The following is a 19820-nucleotide window of genomic DNA, read 5'->3' as shown; positions in this document are numbered from 1 at the left end:
CTGAAGCATTTCACTGAATATGAGCATATAATATTGCCCGAAACACTTCAGAATTCATTCTGCTGCTTTTGTCAGCAGTCACATCATCAATATATACAAGGGAACCAGTTCCATTGGCAGCCATGCATGCCCATGCCATGACACTACTACCACCATGCTTCACTGATGAGGTGGTATGTGTTGGATCATGAGCAGTTCCTTTCCTTCTCCATACTCTTCTCTTCCCATCACTCTGGTACAAGTTGATCTTTGTCTCATCTGTCCATAGGATGTTGTTCCAGAACTGTAATGGCTTTTTTAGATGTTGTTTGGCAAACTCTAATCTGGGCTTCCTGTTTTTGAGGCTCACCAATGGTTTACATCTTGTGGTGAACCCTCTATATTCACTCTTGTGAAGTCTTCTCTTGATTGTTGACTTTGACACATATACACCTACCTCCTGCAGAGTGTTCTTGATTTGGCCAACTGTTGTGAAGGGGTTTTTCTTCACCAGGGAAATAATTCTTCTGTCATCCACCACAGTTTTCCGTGGTCTTCCGGGTCTTTTGGTGTTGCTGAGCTCTCCGGTGCGTTCTTTCTTTTAAGAATGTTCCAAACAGTTGATTTGGCCACACCTAATGTTTTTGCTATCTCTCTGATGGGTTTGTTTTGACTTTTCAGCCTAATGATGGCTTGCTTCACTGATAGTGACAGCTCTTTGGATCTCATATTGAGAGTCGACAGCAACTGATTCCAAATGCAAATGTCACACCTAGAATCAACTCCAGACCTTTTACCTGCTTAATTGATAATGAAATAACGAGGGAATAGCCCACACCTGTCCATGAAATAGCTTTTGAGTTGATAGTCCCATTACTTTTGGCCCCTTAAAAAGTGGGAGGCACATATAGAAACCGTTGTAATTCCTACACCGTTCACCCGATTTGGATGTAATTACCCACAAATTAAATCTGAAAGTCTGCAGGTAAATCACATCTTGTTTGTTTCATTTCAAATCCATTGTGGTGGTGAATAGAGGCCAAAATATGAAAATTCTGTCAATGTCCCAATATTTATGCACCTGACTGTAAATCTCGGCAGTAGACTGTGTATATAGCAGTGTATTGCGAAGACCCTGCAGCCAGCCCGCTGATGTTTGCTCAGGGGTAACGTCACCGGCAGATAATCCTGTGATTCGGGGAGATTTGCTCATTTAGCGGGTGTCTTCGGGTGGCAGAGCAGATGAGCTCGTGGTGGTGTAATGTGGCCACGCGGCAGATTTCTTTCCCTATCTGCCAATGAAAGTAAATCTGCCTGGACAGACCAGTCGTCGGAGTTCCCCTTTAAGGGCTAATTGCAGCACAATTAGCAGCCCCGGGGGCTTGTACTCGTTAAGGTGGTAAGGGGATTTTTAGGCAGGAATTGGGTGGGATTTAGGAATTTCCGCACGTATGGATGAAAATACTGCAGGGATCATTAACCCTCTTTGGATAAGATTAAGACTGAGCATCATTTAACACATGGTCCCCTTCTCCCTATCCGCTGTAATACAGCTTCTCCTCCTGTACGGGGCGGACAAATACATGCTAATAATTATGCTGACATCCCGAATCTTGGGGGATTTGCTGGACCTCATTGCTATTCTGTAACGTTTAGTGACCGCATAGAGGGGAAGAACATTAGCACCTGGGTAAGGAGTGCTGAGAGATTTATGACTTGATACAGATACGCCTGCAATGGCGCGGTTCACGTAATTGAGTGATTTTTTTTTTTGCAACCGCGCATTTGCGAAAATGGTCCGTTTAGTGGGCGTGTCTGTGATAGCGGGGCGTGTTCCCGGATGCACAAACGCAGGCATAGGAGGCCACGGCCAGACCGAGACATTGCATCCGCCATAGCGCTGGTTGCAAGTGTCGATGGTGCAACCATTTGTGGCGAACGCACCAGTATAGCACCGTGCACAGGCGGTAAAAGTGGGCGTCTCACCCCTTGCACAGTCAGCCGCACGGATGGACACAGGGGAAGGAGTTTGTGGCATTTGCATAAAGTTGCAGACGGCAATCGCCAGTAGACGTCGCTGCGTGGGCTCTTGCGTCCACCTCTGATTCTTGCCCCTCGGTGTTCTAGCTCAAATGTAAATTGCAGTTTAAGAATGAAGCTGCCCGGAATTTGTGGGCTGCATGCAAAAGCTGGCAGTATTTACCCTGCAAGCAGACATAATAAATTTATTCACTCCTCTTACATTGCAGCATGGCTTGTATCAGGTGCAAAGTAACTTCTCCCAACAGAATCAGCCCCAAAAATGTTTAGGTGCTGTGTCTGCCTGACTATGTGGTGTAGAGTTATTCACCCGTCTCCTAGATCACACCTGTATCTTCCATACAAGACACTGTGGCGTCCAGTCCGATTTTGTGCTGTTCTCTTGTAGATGTTCTTTTCTGACCAGACGGATGGGCAGTGTTCTTGGACTGGCTGAGGGATAAATGGCACCTCCCAGATTCCGTCCTGACATTGTGCATGGAACTCGTTTATAAAAAAATGTATATCGAAATGTAAATTGTGGCCACGCACAGCTGAAAGCTGCTGTATATTGCTGCAAAAGTAACGTAGATCAGCGTAGCCCAGTTTTGCCAGCCATGATGCCTATCTGTGCCGAATGGTGGCATCAGATCTGTTCCTGGGCTATTTATTATTATTATTATTATTATTACTACCAGATATTTATATAGCGCACACATATTTCGCAGCGCTTTACAGAGAACGTTTGGCCATTCACATCAGTCCCTGCCCCAGTGGAGCTTACACTCTATTTGCCAAGAACATGTTTGTAGACTCTTTAAAACGGAAGCGGTATGAAATACCGCCGGACCCATGCCCAGCGGCTGGAATCCCAACAGCGGCATCCCGGCAGAGGAGAAAATCCCGATCGTCCAAGGTATTTTCTAACCTAATTCTACCACCTAACCTTAACCCTCCCTTAGGGGTGCCTAACCCTAACCTTCCCCCCCAGTGCCTAACCCTAATCCCCCCTTCCCCACCACCTAAACCTAAGTCCCCCGGGGGGGGGGGTGCCTAACTCTAAATCCCCCCCAGGGGTGCCAAATGCTAACCCCCTTCTCCTAGCCTAAACCTAACCACCCGAAGGGGGTGCCTAACCCTAAGGCCCCCTGGGAACCCTAAACCTAACCCTCCCCCCCCGTGGCTATCTGCGCTCGGCGTCCCTTCGATCGAGATGCTGGGCGCCGCTCTCCCGGCATCGGTAAAATGACAGGCGTCTAGATTTAGACGTCTGTCATTTAACCCTCGCCGGGATTAAGCAGTCGGGAAGCCGGCTGTCGGGATTAGGTCCGCCGGCTTCCCGATTGCTTACCCTTTAAAACTGCCCGGCCGACTAGGTGGTTGAACATTTCAGTTGTGTTTCACTTTAAAATATTTGCAGCGGAGGGGGGGGGGGAGGGGGGTGACATTGGGGGTGGGGGGTCCAATCTTCTCAACGAGAGACCTAACCCATGATTCTGCAGTGTTGCAGGCTGTGAGAAAAACTGCAGAGCTCTGGGGAAATTGGCAGGACGGAGCATCCTGGGGGGCTCTGGCGAATGTCATTCTACACAAGGTGATTCCTAACCCTACCAAGGATGTAGGGTTAAAAAACTTGCCGCTATAAATGCATCGTTCTACCGTGGTCATTTTTCTATTTTGATTGATATCTAAACTGGGGTTTGAGGATGATTTTTTTTTTCTTCAAGGTGTTGTAGCTCTCACAGCCTCCACTGGTCCGGCGCGTCTGAGACTGGGAGCCGTCCCCGGGAGGACAGCGTGGTTACTAGGAGACGGCGCGGCCTGAATATTAATGAACATCCCCCCACCCCACACTTTCCTCCTTTTTCTCCGCTATCACAAACTCATCAGTCAGTGCAGATCCTCTTACAAAAATAAAATGTCCTTTTCCTGAAGACAAAAGACACGTTTTTCTTTGTCCTGTATCCAGACTGGCGTCACGTGCGACCGGCTTCTGCTTGAAGGATCTCGGGATGTGCTGTTTGTTGGCTAAATTAAGGCTGAGCCTGACTGGCGAGTCTGGTTGGAACATCATTGGGGACATCCTGATAGTTGTAGTAGTAAATTCCCAGAGCACGTTACTTTTTGGCGCTCTCGCCCGGCAGGTGCTTCAGCACTGATGCTTTGCCCGCAAACGTGAATGTGCCCAAAATGTATTATATCAGAATTAGAGGCTTTGTGCTGCCTGAAAGTAGGGTTAGACCAGCAAAGTAGATGTAACTTCTGTTTCTCAGCTAATAACTTTGTACTGTGTTCTCCCTGCCCAGCGATCGAAAAGGGCCAAGTTTTATAATTGTTCCAATGTGTGTAAAGCCTTTCGTCTTATTCCAGACTTATAAATCTGCAAATCTTTGGAGGTGGAAGCCCAGATCCACCCACCTGCAACCAAAATTGTGTCCGAGAGCAACTTGGCTATTTGTGCTCCTACGCAAGTTGCTCTTTGCAGTCAAGCTCCCCGATTTTTATTGAATTTGGAGTTTCGTCTCTGTCCGTCAATTAAATAAACTAACTTAACCCCAATGTACAGTTTTTGATATATGAGTACAAAGGGTCTCATTCAGATCCGCTCGCAAGCGGGTCGATGTTGAGGCCATGCGCACGGGCAGCGGCCGCACTGCGCGTGCGCAAGCCCCGGAGCGAGAGAGAAATTCTCTCGCTCCGGTACTCACTACAAAAGGGGCGGCTGTCGATGGTGATCGACAGCTCGCACCGTTTTGTAGGCGGGTGGGGGGGGTGGCTGGCCAAACGGAGGCGTTCCCGGAGGAACGTCTGCCATTTGGGGGCGGCCCCACTGATATCACTCGTGATGTCAGTGGTGAGCTTCCGGCTCTATTAGAGCCGAAAGCTCACTGGGGCTTGCGGCAGACAAGACCCTACCACAAGGGTCTCATCGCAAGCCCCGATGGTCTCGACCATCACGACCATTAACCTGGTCACTCGCTTAGCGAGCAGCCAGGAGGCCGGATTTCAAATGTGAAGCGGCCGCCCTCATTCAGAGCGAGCGCTCGCATTTTGCGAGAGGCTCTGAATGAGGTCCAAAGTGTGTTGTTCAGTCTAAGGCTGATCCTTGTGCTTTGTTAAAATATTGACAGACCAGAAAACACGTATCCTACAGTTCTCAGGATCTGATTCAGCCTGGATCGCAGGTGCTATTACGCACGCAATCCGCGTTCTGTGCACGCGTACGCATCGCAGTGCACGCGCGAACCGGCCACTGCGATCTGGACTGCGATCGCAGTGTCCACGCAGACCCATCGCAGAGTGATTGACAGGAAGTACCGTTTGTGGGTGGTAATGGGGGGTGGTCAACGAAACGCAGGCGTGTCAGTGCGTTTGAACGCCGTTGCATCGGCTTGCATAAATTAGCCACTGCAATGCCATACGCAGCCTGAGGCCTGATAGCGTGCGCTGAGGCTAGCAATTCCTGAGTAAGGTCAGAGCTGTGTAAGTGTGTGTGAGGCTGCGATGGTACTCGGTTGTACTGACGGTTTCGCAGTGTTGCTAAACATGGATGTGTGTTAGGTAAAGTGGGCGTCCTTGTGTAGTGCTGTGGCAGCATAGCGATCGCAATGGATTAGCATACTATCGCAGTGAGACTGCGTGCATAATCGTTATTGCATTCGCAGTTGCGATCGGTAGTAAATCAGGCCTATAGTCCCTTAAACACCCTGTACGAATGGGGGTCAAGTCTTTATTTCTCTTATTGAAACAATTAATCTATGATTTTTGGAGAAGAGTCGGTGGCTGAATCGCGGCATCAAAATAAACTGAAATGAAGGATTGCAGTCGGCCTGTGTATTTACTATCGACTATAGTTATAGAGCCCCTATATATAGCGATATTTAGCAAATAGTGCCCGTGTCGCTGCATATACATCTTTCTTACGAGCGAATCAGAGTTGCGTTCATCTCAGTCGTCTCTCTGCAGCCACTGAATGGGCAATTATTGGTGGTAACGATGCGAATGCACACGAGAGAACCGTTTTGGGGGCGTATAGTGTCGCCACAGTTAATCGCCATTCTTAGTTGTGTACACAAATAGACGACACCAAATTCAGAAGGATCCCTGGCATCTAGCATGATAATGATGGAAGCTGCTCTGGCGGACGGAGGAGTGGGGCAAGGCGAACGCATAGCTGCGTACAACTCACACTACGGGGCGTATAGTCGCACTAGGGCTTGTTTTCTGCCATCCAGAATTGCGTTTCACACTACTTAGAATCAGGCCCTAAATCTGTTTCCTATAACCATATTTCCATGGTATTGTGTTTCATTGTAATTCAAGTTTCAAACTAATTGATGCATCATTTTTTATTTTCCAGTTGTCCACTTTGGCCCTTTGTTCCTGAAAGTGAATGAAAGTTCAGATGTCAGTAAGAACGCGTCAGTCCCGGAAGAGGTGGTCAGTGACTTTCCAGTAAGTGTTACCTCAGCTGAACCAGCTTCGCCTGCACCAGTGACCCCTCAGCATCTGGATTCTCCAAGCACTGTAGACCCCTCCAGCAGCATCTTGCCACGTTCCAGTGAAGCTGTCCTACCTGATGATGGGTCATTAATTCCCAGCCTTACTGCCCAGCCACCCATACCCACCTCCCAAGTCTTACATAGCACCATGACAACTGAAGTCCTGGACATCATTATTTCAAGCTCTGATCTAATGGGGCCTTCTAGCGCCACGGAAGCCACGCCACTGTCTGTGGCCCCGGAAACAAGTCTAACGTCTAACGTTCTTGAACAAAGGACGACTGTTCCACACTCTTTTAATGGTGTCACCGAATTGCATTCCAGTACCAAGACGTTACCACTGTCAACGGAATACACAGAAGTCACCTCCTCGGATTTTGAATTGCAAAGTTCCATGGTTGAAAGTTCTTTGTTTGGGCAACTCTCCACATATCCACATTCTGACTCCATGGTAGAAGCTTCATTGGTCGTTTCCAACACAGCTGAGGCTTACTCAGCGGAGCAACCATTTATCCTGGAGAGTAGCATAGAAATGCCAAGCGTGGCCTTCACAGATGATGTCACCAGCATCACTACCAAAAATCCTTTGTATACTATCTTTTCGGATCTAGGGCTCATCACTACACAGGATTCCACCACCAGCCCTAATTTGGGTCTGCTAACGACTCCTCTACCCATCACCTCTCTCGTATATGAAGCATCTCACAGTGAAATCCCGGATGTTTCAGAAAGTCTCTTGGTGTCAAGTGAGGAAAGTTCTTTCAGTTTGGTCAAAACTCCAGTGCCTACTGTTATTTCCATGCTTGATCAGACATTGGTCCTGCCTTCCGATGTTACCTACTCTCTTCAGTTGTCCGAGGATTATGTGGAAACAATCAGCCCCTCAGGATCCGTGGGAGATACTCCTCATACCACTGTGGCGTCAGAGTTCTTAGTTGAGTCCACCATTGAAGTTGTCAGTCCTGTATATTCTTCAAATCCTGTAGTTCCCTTGGTTTCAAGTTATAAGGATATTTTGGATTCATCCATGGATTCCACTAGACTTTTTGACTCCAGTCTTACGGAAATCCAAATGACCACCATGTTTCCATCACCAAGCTTGGACTCTATGATTTCAATGCCCCCATTAATCGTTACAGAACTCTTTGTGTCTTCTGTGCCACCTATTGAGCTTAGCTCAGTTTTTACAGCCACAGACATCCCAAAAACGACACCATTCCTGGACAGCTCGTTTGAGTCTGTGAATACAGTAGAAGCTCCTGCATTTGTCATGACTGAATCTGGAATGTATTTCAGCCAAACCATGTCTCCACTGGCAGGAGAGACTGCAGATATAACCTCCAGCTATCTCTCAGGGGTTACTACCCCTGATCTTAACACCATGTTCCCATCATTAGCAGAAGACCTACCCCATACGCACTCGCTGTTAACCAGTGACTTATCAGCACTAGCACCCCAGAGCTCTGTACTTGCAACTTCCAAATCCGCTTTCAGTGACTCTGTGTGGGAGACGCATTTTCCGCCGCCAGTGGAGACCATCAGCGTTGAGGTTGTGTCATGGGACACCTCAAATGCTTCTTCGCTGTTCTCCTTCACTCCATCGCCTAGTCCAGACTGGACAGGGAGAAGTACAGGTGCCTTTTCAGAGTTCTCTGAGATCTGGCAGGTGACACCCACCATGGAGTCCGAATTGGGCAATCTCTATACCTCAAGTTTCACTGGTGCTACCTCTTTACTGCCTTTACTATCATCGTTGGCACTGAGTGCTGCCACGCCTATTTTGCCCACCTATTCCTTTGGTTCTGACCATACCAGCAGTGCTTTGATTGAACACACTCTACAGACCTCATTGCTCACGGTGGGTCCTCTGGCTACAGCACTACCGACGTCAATGTCTACATTGGTCTTGGACACCTTGGAGGGCTATACCTTACTTTCTTCAGTTGATAACATTCCAACAACCAGCCTCAGCATATCACCGGTTCTAAGCTTGCCACCCTCACCCACCACGAGCGTAACAACCCCAGTAAGCTTTCTGTCCACATTAAGCATGATATCTGCAACACACTTGACGACCACGTTAACCTCACCATCTACCTTTAACGTGTTATCAACTGTATTCCCACCCTCTACAGTAAGCTTGCCATTGTCTCTGAGTACACCGCCAAGCGTAAGCCTGCTGCCCACACCGACTGTTGCTCACCCTCCAAGCATCAGCCTTTCTTATTCCACCACCCGGCCAGCCACCGTGGTAGCCACAACTTTTATCCCAACTTCATCCACGTCAACTGTGACTCATAACACACAAGCTGCAACCTCTTCAACTACGGCCAACAACGTCACTCCTGGAGTTACCCCAACAACTTCTGCGCCTTCTCCGCCAGTCACACCTCCCTCTGGGCTCACAGCTGGATCTTCTCTGACCACGACTACTCGACCCACCCTGGTGTGTGATGTCTCCAATCCAGAACCGTATCTGGTCACTGCAGGTAAGAAAGTGGTTGTCCTAATGAGAGTTCTGGTTGTCCCCACTCTGGTGCTAAGACAGTGTTTTGGTTCCATGAACTGTTGTCAGGGCGTTTGTGGTATGAACAGATAGTACAGTTGGCTTACAAACTTTATATGGTGAGATTTCGAGAGCCCTCCTCTACCGATATACTGACTGCTGTATCATGGTGTTCAAGACAATTGAGTGGGATAGCCGTGACAGCCGTCCAATCAGATTTGCCTTTGACACCCTGAACACAGAACTTGTTAATCTTATAATGAATTAGATCAAATACTGATTACTGGAAAATACAATGATCTGGAAGGGGGAACATTTTTCCAAAATAGTTTAATTTTGTGGAGACTTTCTATCTTTGGGAAAGAGTAATGAGCTCCCGGACAAAGGGCCTGATTCAGCATTGATGGCAATTGCATGTGCGTACGCAGATAGAGCGATTGTTATATATAGCGTATGCGTATACGCCTCATTGAGTGTGCGTGGCGATCACACTGCGATTATGCACGCACATAGGTATCCATCGCAGAGTGAGGCTGTGAGCGTTCGGGGGGCGGTGACGGGGGGAGTTGTCGGAGAAACGCAGGCGTGTCTGCCCCTTTGAACGCCGTTTGGTGGGCGTGCATAAATTAGCCACTGCGATTGCATACGCCGCTTGAGTACTCACTGCGTGCGACGAGACTAGCGGCTTCTGCGGCTGGTCAGACCTGCTGTCAATGTGCCTGAGGGGCCGATATCCGTCGATGTTACCGATGTTTTCGCAGGGCCGCGAGGTCGGACGGATGTGAGAAAGCAGCAGTGGGCGCCGTTATGTCGGCTGAGCCGTGGCAAGCATTAGCATATTTTCGCAAATTGCGATCCGTACTGAACCGGGCCGAAAGCTCCCAGCAGATTTAGTTGGGAATATGGAATTAAATACAACCCCGCGTAAAGTGCGGTCCTGAGAATAAGCCATATGTAGGCTAGATGGGGCGATCGCTAATGATCCTGTAACTTTTTATTTCAGTTCTGTCTCGTGGATCAAATATTCAGAACATTACGGAATTGATGAAGCAAATGCTGACGCTACATTTCAGTCGCTCTGTGGAGCTGGAGGTGAGTTTATGACATCTTTCATTTGCGTTAAAATTTATTGGCTACTTAACGATTGGTGGCAGATACTGGCAAAAGGGGCGGGATTCCGCTACCGCTGAGTGGCTTCAGCTTTCCCCCATCGCATCTATATGGTTGGCGTCAGTCAGAGCTGCCTGGATTGCTGCATGCTATAGCGCGGCACCTGCAGCACGGTCTGCTTGATGGTTCTGGTCAGATAACAATTCCTCGCTTGATTGGGAACCTGCAGAACGGAGAGTGGCCACTGCTCCTCCCACAGTCATCAGATTGCTGCGGGCACCCTGTAGCGAGTGGCGTCGGGAGGCCTGGCTAGGTTCACTGGGCGCCCTAGTCAGGCAATAACTCGCTTAAGTGTCCAATCCATCTCTCAGTTATCCCCTGTTTCAGCTAAAAATAGCCCTTCTGGCCCATCATGGGCGACTGCTAGCGAAGAAATTCCTGCTACGTCTATGACCAGGGGTCGGCACAATGTGTGTGGGTGCCTCCGGGTGACTGCATGTCCTGATAACCCTAGGGGGGAATCTGCTCTTTATGTACTTGTTATTGAAGGAATGGGATTGTTATGGTTCAAATCCCTACAAGGCTAGTCCGGCAGGACGGATTTCCAACAGCGGAGGTAAGTAACCCTAACCCTCCCCTCTCCCCCCCTTAACCTTCCTTAGGGGTGCCTAACCCTAACCTCCCCCCTAGTGCCTAACCCAAAGCCCCCCTTCCCCTAGCCTAACCCTAACCTCCTCCCCAGTAGTGCCTAACCTCCCCCCTAGTGCCTAACCTCCCCCCTAGTACCTAACCCTAACCTCCCCCCATTAGTGCCTATCCCTAACCTCCCCCCTAGTGCCTAACCCTAACTTCCCCCGCCCTAGTGCCTAACCCTAACCTCCCCCCCTAGTACCTAACCCTAACCTCCCCCCTAGTACCTAACCCTAACCTCCCCCCTAGTGAGTAACCCTAACCTCCCCCCTAGTACTTAACCCTAACCTCCCCCCTAGTGAGTAACCCTAACCTACCCCCTAGTACCTAACCCTAACCTCCCCCCTAGTGAGTAACCCTAACCTCCCCCCTAGTACCTAACCCTAACCTCCCCCCTAGTACCTAACCCTAACCTCCCCCCTAGTACCTAACCCTAACCTCCCCCCTAGTGAGTAACCTTAACCTCCCCCCTAGTGCCTAACCCTAACCTCCCCCCTAGTGCCTATCCCTAACCTCCCCCCTAGTGCCTAACCCTAACCTCCCCCCCTAGTGCCTAACCCTAACCTCCCCCCTAGTGCCTAACCCTAACCTCCCCCCTAGTACCTAACCCTAACCTCCCCCCTAGTGAGTAACCCTAACCTCCCCCCTAGTGCCTAACCCTAACCTCCCCCCGTTAGTGCCTATCCCTAACCTCCCCCCTAGTGCCTAACCCTAACTTCCCCCGCCCTAGTGCCTAACTCTAACCTTCCCAATAGTGCCTAACCCTAACCTCCCCCCTAGTACCTAACCCTAACCTCCCCCCTAGTGAGTAACCCTAACCTCCCCCCAGTACCTAACCATAACCTCCCCCCTAGTGAGTAACCCTAACCTACCCCCTAGTACCTAACCTCCCCCCTAGTGCCTAACCCTAACCTCCCCCCTAGTGCCTATCCCTAACCTCCCCCCTAGTGCCTAACCCTAACCTCCCCCCCTAGTGCCTAACCCTAACCTCCCCCCTAGTGCCTATCCCTAATCTCCCCCCTAGTACCTAACCCTAACCTCCCCCCTAGTGAGTAACCCTAACCTCCCCCCTAGTGCCGTCCAATCAGATTTGCCTTTGACACCCTGAACACATAACGTCATCCCGTTATGGAATACAGCTGTATCTCAATGACCCAACTCGGATACCCGCTCATAGCACAATGCATGGCATGCATAACCGTAGGGGCAAGAGTGGGTTTAACCTTTTATTTTCAAAATGCCCAGCACCCTGCTCCCGCCACATATCTTGATGTTACTCATCTGCGGTCATGGATGCTCCTGAGCTGGGTTTCGTGGTTAATAAATGACCATAATAACATTAAATAACGCCTGCAGTAATGGTGACACAGTCAGTCTCTGCTGGACATTATACGAGGTATATAGTACAGTTGCATTTTACTGAGCTGCATGATATTTATGAAATAACCACAGCGCTCATACTTCACTATAAGAGGTCACTGTGCTCTGTGTCGCTCCTCCGCGGCAGGCTGCCATGTTATAGGGAGGGGCTTCCCCAGCTGAGCAGACACAGAGTGACTGACTGCATGTGAGCCTTGTTTTGTAGACATGCTCTGTGCGGATTGGTTGGATCACACCCCCGGCCTGGCCAGTGATATCACAGGGACTCTAATACTGTTTTCTCAGCTTTTGACATGTATCAGATCCTACATATGTGGGAGGTGTTTAGCTTTCTGTAATGGGGTGTCTGGGTGTAAAACTTTACTTTTTCAGAGAGTTACACTTGGATGCCAGGTTATAACTAAAAAAATATACTTTACCTCCATTGGTTCAGGTCTAGGAGATAAGGTAAAATGAGGAGAATAATCCCATATATATTATTTTCGTACTTATTATGATAATTGACTGGTTACATTTATACTGCACCAGCTGTGTTACCACCATAATGACGTATTTATAGGTGTCTGGATCACATGTTCTGCAGATAATGTATCTTATATCAGGGCCACAGATACATCTAAATATACCGATACCGATGTTTCACTCCCTATATAACGTCATGTCCGCTGCTTTATCCCACTCAGCACCTTATATCAGCTTCCCCATGATGTCACTGATAAGTGATAGGATCAGCTTCCCCATGATGTCACTAATAAGTGATAGGATCAGCTTCCCCGTGATGTTACTGATAAGTGTGATATGATCAGCTTCCCCGTGATGTCACTAATAAGTGATGGGAGCAGCTTCCCCGTGATGTCACTGATAAGTTATAGGATCAACTTCCCCATGATGTCACTAATAAGTTTGATATGATCAGCTTCCCCGTGATGTCACTAATAAGTGTGATAGGATCAGCTTCCCCATGATGTCACTAATAAGTGTGATAGGATCAGCTTCCCCATGATGTCACTGATAAGTGATAGGATCAGCTTCCCTGTGATGTCACTGATAAGTGATAGGAACAGCTTCCCCGTGATGTCACTGATAAGTGTGATAGGATCAGCTTCCCTGTGATGTCATTGATAAGTGATAGGATCAGCTTCCCCATGATGTCACTGATAAGTGTGATAGGAACAGCTTCCCCGTGATGTCACTGATAAGTGTGATAGGATCAGCTTCCCTGTGATGTCATTGATAAGTGTGATAGGATCAGCTTCCCTGTGATGTCACTGATAAGTGATAGGAACAGCTTCCCCGTGATGTCACTGATAAGTGTGATAGGATCAGCTTCCCTGTGATGTCATTGATAAGTGATAGGATCAGCTTCCCCATGATGTCACTGATAAGTGTGATAGGAACAGCTTCCCCGTGATGTCACTGATAAGTGTGATAGGATCAGCTTCCCTGTGATGTCATTGATAAGTGTGATAGGAACAGCTTCCCCGTGATGTCACTGATAAGTGATAGGATCAGCTTCCCCGTGATGTCACTGATAAGTGTGATAGGATCAGCTTCCCTGTGATGTCATTGATAAGTGATAGGAACAGCTTCCCCGTGATGTCACTAATAAGTGATATGAACAGCTTCCCCGTGATGTCACTAATAAGTGATAGGAACAGCTTCCCCGTGATGTCACTAATAAGTGATAGGATCAGCTTCCCCATGATGTCACTGATAAGTGTGATAGGATCAGCTTCCCTGTGATGTCATTGATAAGTGATAGGAACAGCTTCCCCGTGATGTCACTAATAAGTGATGGGAGCAGCTTCCCCATGATGTCACTGATAAGTGATAGGATCAGCTTCCCCGTGATGTCACTGATAAGTTATAGGATCAGCTTCCCCATGATGTCACTGATAAGTGATGGGATCAGCTACCCCATGATGTCACTGATAAGTGATAGGAACAGCTTCCCCATGATGTCACTGATAAGTGATAGGATCAGCTTCCCCATGATGTCACTGATAAGTGATAGGATCAGCTTCCCTGTGATGTCACTAATAAGTGATAGGATCAGCTTCCCTGTGATGTCACTGATAAAGTCTCATCCTGGCTGTGCATTGGCTGTTGGTGTTATGCTGTCGATTCCTATTCATGTATTTTATCACAGAACGAATCATGAATGAGCTCCTGGAGCAATGGGCAGAGTGATTTCCCAGTGTGACATCTGGTGGTAGATTAAGGATACTGCACTTAATGTAAATTTAACACTTTGTGAGAACTCGTCAACGTGACCTGATGTTTCGCTGAAGCGTTACAGTAAATGGCGGCGATGGCGAAAAGGTCACTTTAAAGTCCATCCTGCTTCCGCATTAGGCCCAACACCTTCATTAAATTCAGCTGTTATGTTCGTCTCCCAAAACACTGCCTGGTGCTGCGTCAGTAACTGCTGGATTAATCACGAGAGTGATAGGACATCTGCTCTGTCTTTATTACATGTGACACTTGTTATATTACATTGGTAATCACTTTATATAATGTCACAAAACAAGATGTAATTTCTGCATGTAGTGCACACGTAGGAGGAATAACATACAGTGTAATGAGATACATATAAGGGTAACGGAATAACATACAGTGTAATGAGATACATATAGGGGTAACGGAATAACATATAGTGTAATGAGATACATATAGGGGTAAAGGAATAACATACTGTGTAATGAGATACATATAGGGGTAAAGGAATAACATACTGTGTAATGAGATACATATAGGGATAAAGGAATAACATACAGTGTAATGAGATACATATAGGGGTAACGGAATAACATACAGTGTAATGAGATACATATAGGGGTAAAGGAATAACATACAGTGTAATGAGATACATATAGGGGTAACGGAATAACATACTGTGTAATGAGATACATATAGGGGTAACGGAATAACATACAGTGTAATGAGATACATATAGGGGTAACGGAATAGCATACAGTGTAATGAGATACATATAGGGGTAAATGAATAACATACAGTGTAATGAGATACATATAGGGGTAGCGGAATAACATACAGTGTAATGAGATACATATAGGGGTAAAGGAATAACATACAGTGTAATGAGATAAATATAGGGGTAACGGAATAACATACAGTGTAATGAGATACATATAGGGGTAACGGAATAACATACTGTGTAACGAGATACATATAGGGGTAACGGAATAACATACAGTGTACTGAGATACATATAGGGGTAACGAATGACATACAGTGTAATGAGATACATATAGGGGTAACGGAATAACATACAGTGTAATGAGATACATATAGGTGTAACGGAATAACATACAGTGCAATGAGATACATATAGGGGTAACGGAATAACATACAGTGCAATGAGATACATATAGGGGTAACGTAATAACATACAGTGTAATGAGATACATATAGGGGTAACGGAATAACATACAGTGTAATGAGATACATATAGGGGTAACGGAATAACATACTGTGTAATGAGATACATATAGGGGTAAAGGAATAACATACAGTGTAATGAGATACATATAGGGGTAACGGAATAACATACAGTGTAATGAGATACATATAGGGGTAAAGGAGTAACATACTGTGTAATGAGATACATATAGGGGTAACGGAATAACATACAGTGTAATGAGATACATGTAGGGGTAACGGAATAACATACAGTGTAATGAGATACATATAGGGGTAAAGGAATAACAAACAGAGTAATGAGATACATATAGGGGGAACGGAATAACATGCAGAGTAATGAGATACATATAGGGGTAACGGAATAACATGCAGAGTAATGAGATACATATAGGGGTAACGGAATAACATGCAGAGTAATGAGATACATATAGGGGTAACGGAATAACATGCAGTGTAATGAGATACATATAGGGGTAAAGGAATAACATACTGTGTAATGAGATACATATAGGGGTAACAGCATAACATGCAGTGTAATGAGATACATATACGGGTAACGGAATAACATACAGTGTAATGAGATACATATAGGGGTAAAGGAGTAACACTGTGTAATGAGATACATATAGGGGAAACGGAATAACATACAATGTAATGAGATACATATAGGGGTAACGGAATAACATACAGTGTAATGAGATACATATAGGGGTAACGGAATAACAAACAGTGTAATGAGATACATATAGGGGAAACGGAATAACATACAGTGTAATGAGATACATATAGGGGTAAAGGAATAACATAGTGTAATGAGATACATATAGGGTTAACGGAATAACATACAGTGTAATGAGATACATATAGGGGTAAAGGAATAACATAGTGTAATGAAATACATATAGGGGTAACGGAATAACATACAGTGTAATGAGATACATATAGGGGTAACGGAATAACATACAGTGTAATGAGATACATAGAGGGGTAACGGAATAACATACAGTGTAATGAGATACATATAGGGGTAAAGGAATAACATAGTGTAATGAGATACATATAGGGGTAAAGGAATAACATATAGTGTAATGAGATACATATAGGGGTAAAGGAATAACATACAGTGTAATGAGATACATATAGGGGTATCGGAATAACATACAGTGTAATGAGATACATAAAGGGGTAACGGAATAACATACAGTGTAATGAGATACATGTAGGGGTAACGGAATAACATACTGTGTAATGAGATACATATAGGGGTAACGGAATAACATACTGTGTAATGAGATACGTATAGGGGTAACGGAATACTATGAAGTGTAATGAGATACATATAGGGGTAAAGGAATAACATATAGTGTAATGAGATACATATAGGGGTAACGGAATGATATAAAGTGTAATGAGATACATATAGGGGTAAAGGAATAACATACAGTGTATTGAGATAAATATTGGGGTAACGGAATAACATACAGTGTAATGAGATACATATAGGAGTAACGGAATAACATACAGTGTAATGAGATACATATAGGGGTAATGGAATAACCATACAGTGTAATGAGATACATATAGGGGTAATGGAATAACATTCAGTGTAATGAGATACATATAGGGGTAACGGAATAACATACAGTGTAATGAGATACATATAGGGGTATCGGAATAACATACAGTGTAATGAGATACATATAGGGGTAACGGAATAACATACAGTGTAATGAGATGCATATAGGGGTAACGGAATAACATACTGTGTAATGAGATACATATAGGGGTAACGGAATAACATACTGTGTAATGAGATACGTATAGGGGTAACGGAATACTATGAAGTGTAATGAGATACATATAGGGGTAAAGGAATAACATATAGTGTAATGAGATACATATAGGGGTAACAGAATGATATAAAGTGTAATGAGATACATATAGGGGTAAAGGAATAACAAACAGAGTAATGAGATACATATAGGGGGAACGGAATAACATGCAGAGTAATGAGATACATATAGGGGTAACGGAATAACATGCAGAGTAATGAGATACATATAGGGGTAACGGAATAACATGCAGAGTAATGAGATACATATAGGGGTAACGGAATAACATGCAGTGTAATGAGATACATATAGGGGTAAAGGAATAACATACTGTGTAATGAGATACATATAGGGGTAACAGCATAACATGCAGTGTAATGAGATACATATACGGGTAACGGAATAACATACAGTGTAATGAGATACATATAGGGGTAAAGGAGTAACACTGTGTAATGAGATACATATAGGGGAAACGGAATAACATACAATGTAATGAGATACATATAGGGGTAACGGAATAACATACAGTGTAATGAGATACATATAGGGTTAACGGAATAACATACAGTGTAATGAGATACATATAGGGGTAAAGGAATAACATAGTGTAATGAAATACATATAGGGGTAACGGAATAACATACAGTGTAATGAGATACATATAGGGGTAACGGAATAACATACAGTGTAATGAGATACATAGAGGGGTAACGGAATAACATACAGTGTAATGAGATACATATAGGGGTAAAGGAATAACATAGTGTAATGAGATACATATAGGGGTAAAGGAATAACATATAGTGTAATGAGATACATATAGGGGTAAAGGAATAACATACAGTGTAATGAGATACATATAGGGGTATCGGAATAACATACAGTGTAATGAGATACATATAGGGGTAACGGAATAACATACAGTGTAATGAGATACATGTAGGGGTAACGGAATAACATACTGTGTAATGAGATACATATAGGGGTAACGGAATAACATACTGTGTAATGAGATACGTATAGGGGTAACGGAATACTATGAAGTGTAATGAGATACATATAGGGGTAAAGGAATAACATATAGTGTAATGAGATACATATAGGGGTAACGGAATGATATAAAGTGTAATGAGATACATATAGGGGTAAAGGAATAACATACAGTGTATTGAGATAAATATTGGGGTAACGGAATAACATACAGTGTAATGAGATACATATAGGAGTAACGGAATAACATACAGTGTAATGAGATACATATAGGGGTAATGGAATAACATACAGTGTAATGAGATACATATAGGGGTAATGGAATAACATTCAGTGTAATGAGATACATATAGAGGTAACGGAATAACATACAGTGTAATGAGATACATATAGGGGTATCGGAATAACATACAGTGTAATGAGATACATATAGGGGTAACGGAATAACATACAGTGTAATGAGATACATATAGGGGTAACGGAATAACATACTGTGTAATGAGATACATATAGGGGTAACGGAATAACATACTGTGTAATGAGATACGTATAGGGGTAACGGAATTCTATGAAGTGTAATGAGATACATATAGGGGTAAAGGAATAACATATAGTGTAATGAGATACATATAGGGGTAACAGAATGATATAAAGTGTAATGAGATACATATAGGGGTAAAGGAATAACATACAGTGTATTGAGATAAATATAGGGGTAACGGAATAACATACAGTGTAATGAGATACATATAGGGGTAACGGAATAACATACAGTGTAATGAGATACATATAGGGGTAATGGAATAACATACAGTGTAATGAGATACATATAGGGGTAATGGAATAACATTCAGTGTAATGAGATACATATAGGGGTAACGGAATAACATACAGTGTAATGAGATACATATAGGGGTAACGGAATAACATACAGTGTAATGAGATACATATAGGGGTAACGGAATAACATACTGTGTAATGAGATACATATAGGGGTAACGGAATAACATGCAGTGTAATTAGATACATATAGGGGTAACTGAATAACATACTGTGTAATGAGATACATATAGGGGTAACGGAATAACATACTGTGTAATGAGATACATATAGGGGTAACGGAATAACATGCAGTGTAATGAGATACATATAGGGGTATCTGAATAACATACTGTGTAATGAGATACATATAGGGGTAACGGAATAACATACTGTGTAATGAGATACATATAGGGGTAACGGAATAACATACAGTGTAATGAGATACATATAGGGGTAACAGAATAACATACAGTGTAATGAGATACATGTAGGGGTGAAGGAATAACATACAGTGTAATGAGATACATATAGGGGTAACGGATG

The 19820-nt window shown here is 44.7% G+C and overlaps 1 protein-coding gene across 2 annotated transcripts in view; it reads left to right on the top strand.

Annotated features, from left to right (window-relative positions):
• KIAA1549 (KIAA1549 ortholog) overlaps nucleotides 1–19820 on the top strand; it is a 118949-nt gene that overhangs the window by 60459 nt on the left and 38670 nt on the right. For both annotated transcript variants that reach the window (XM_088463171.1, XM_088463170.1), the window contains exons 2-3: nucleotides 6359–8989; nucleotides 10010–10098. In XM_088463171.1, coding sequence (XP_088319297.1) covers nucleotides 6359–8989; nucleotides 10010–10098 — 2720 coding nt within the window. The remainder of the gene's footprint in view (nucleotides 1–6358; nucleotides 8990–10009; nucleotides 10099–19820) is intronic.

This window comes from Taudactylus pleione, unplaced genomic scaffold, assembly GCF_031769625.1.
Source record: "Taudactylus pleione unplaced genomic scaffold, aTauple2 ptg001329l, whole genome shotgun sequence".
NCBI lineage: Eukaryota > Metazoa > Chordata > Amphibia > Anura > Myobatrachidae > Taudactylus > Taudactylus pleione.
Note: the sequence above shows the minus strand (reverse complement) of the source record. Positions and strands in the feature narration are given on the sequence as shown.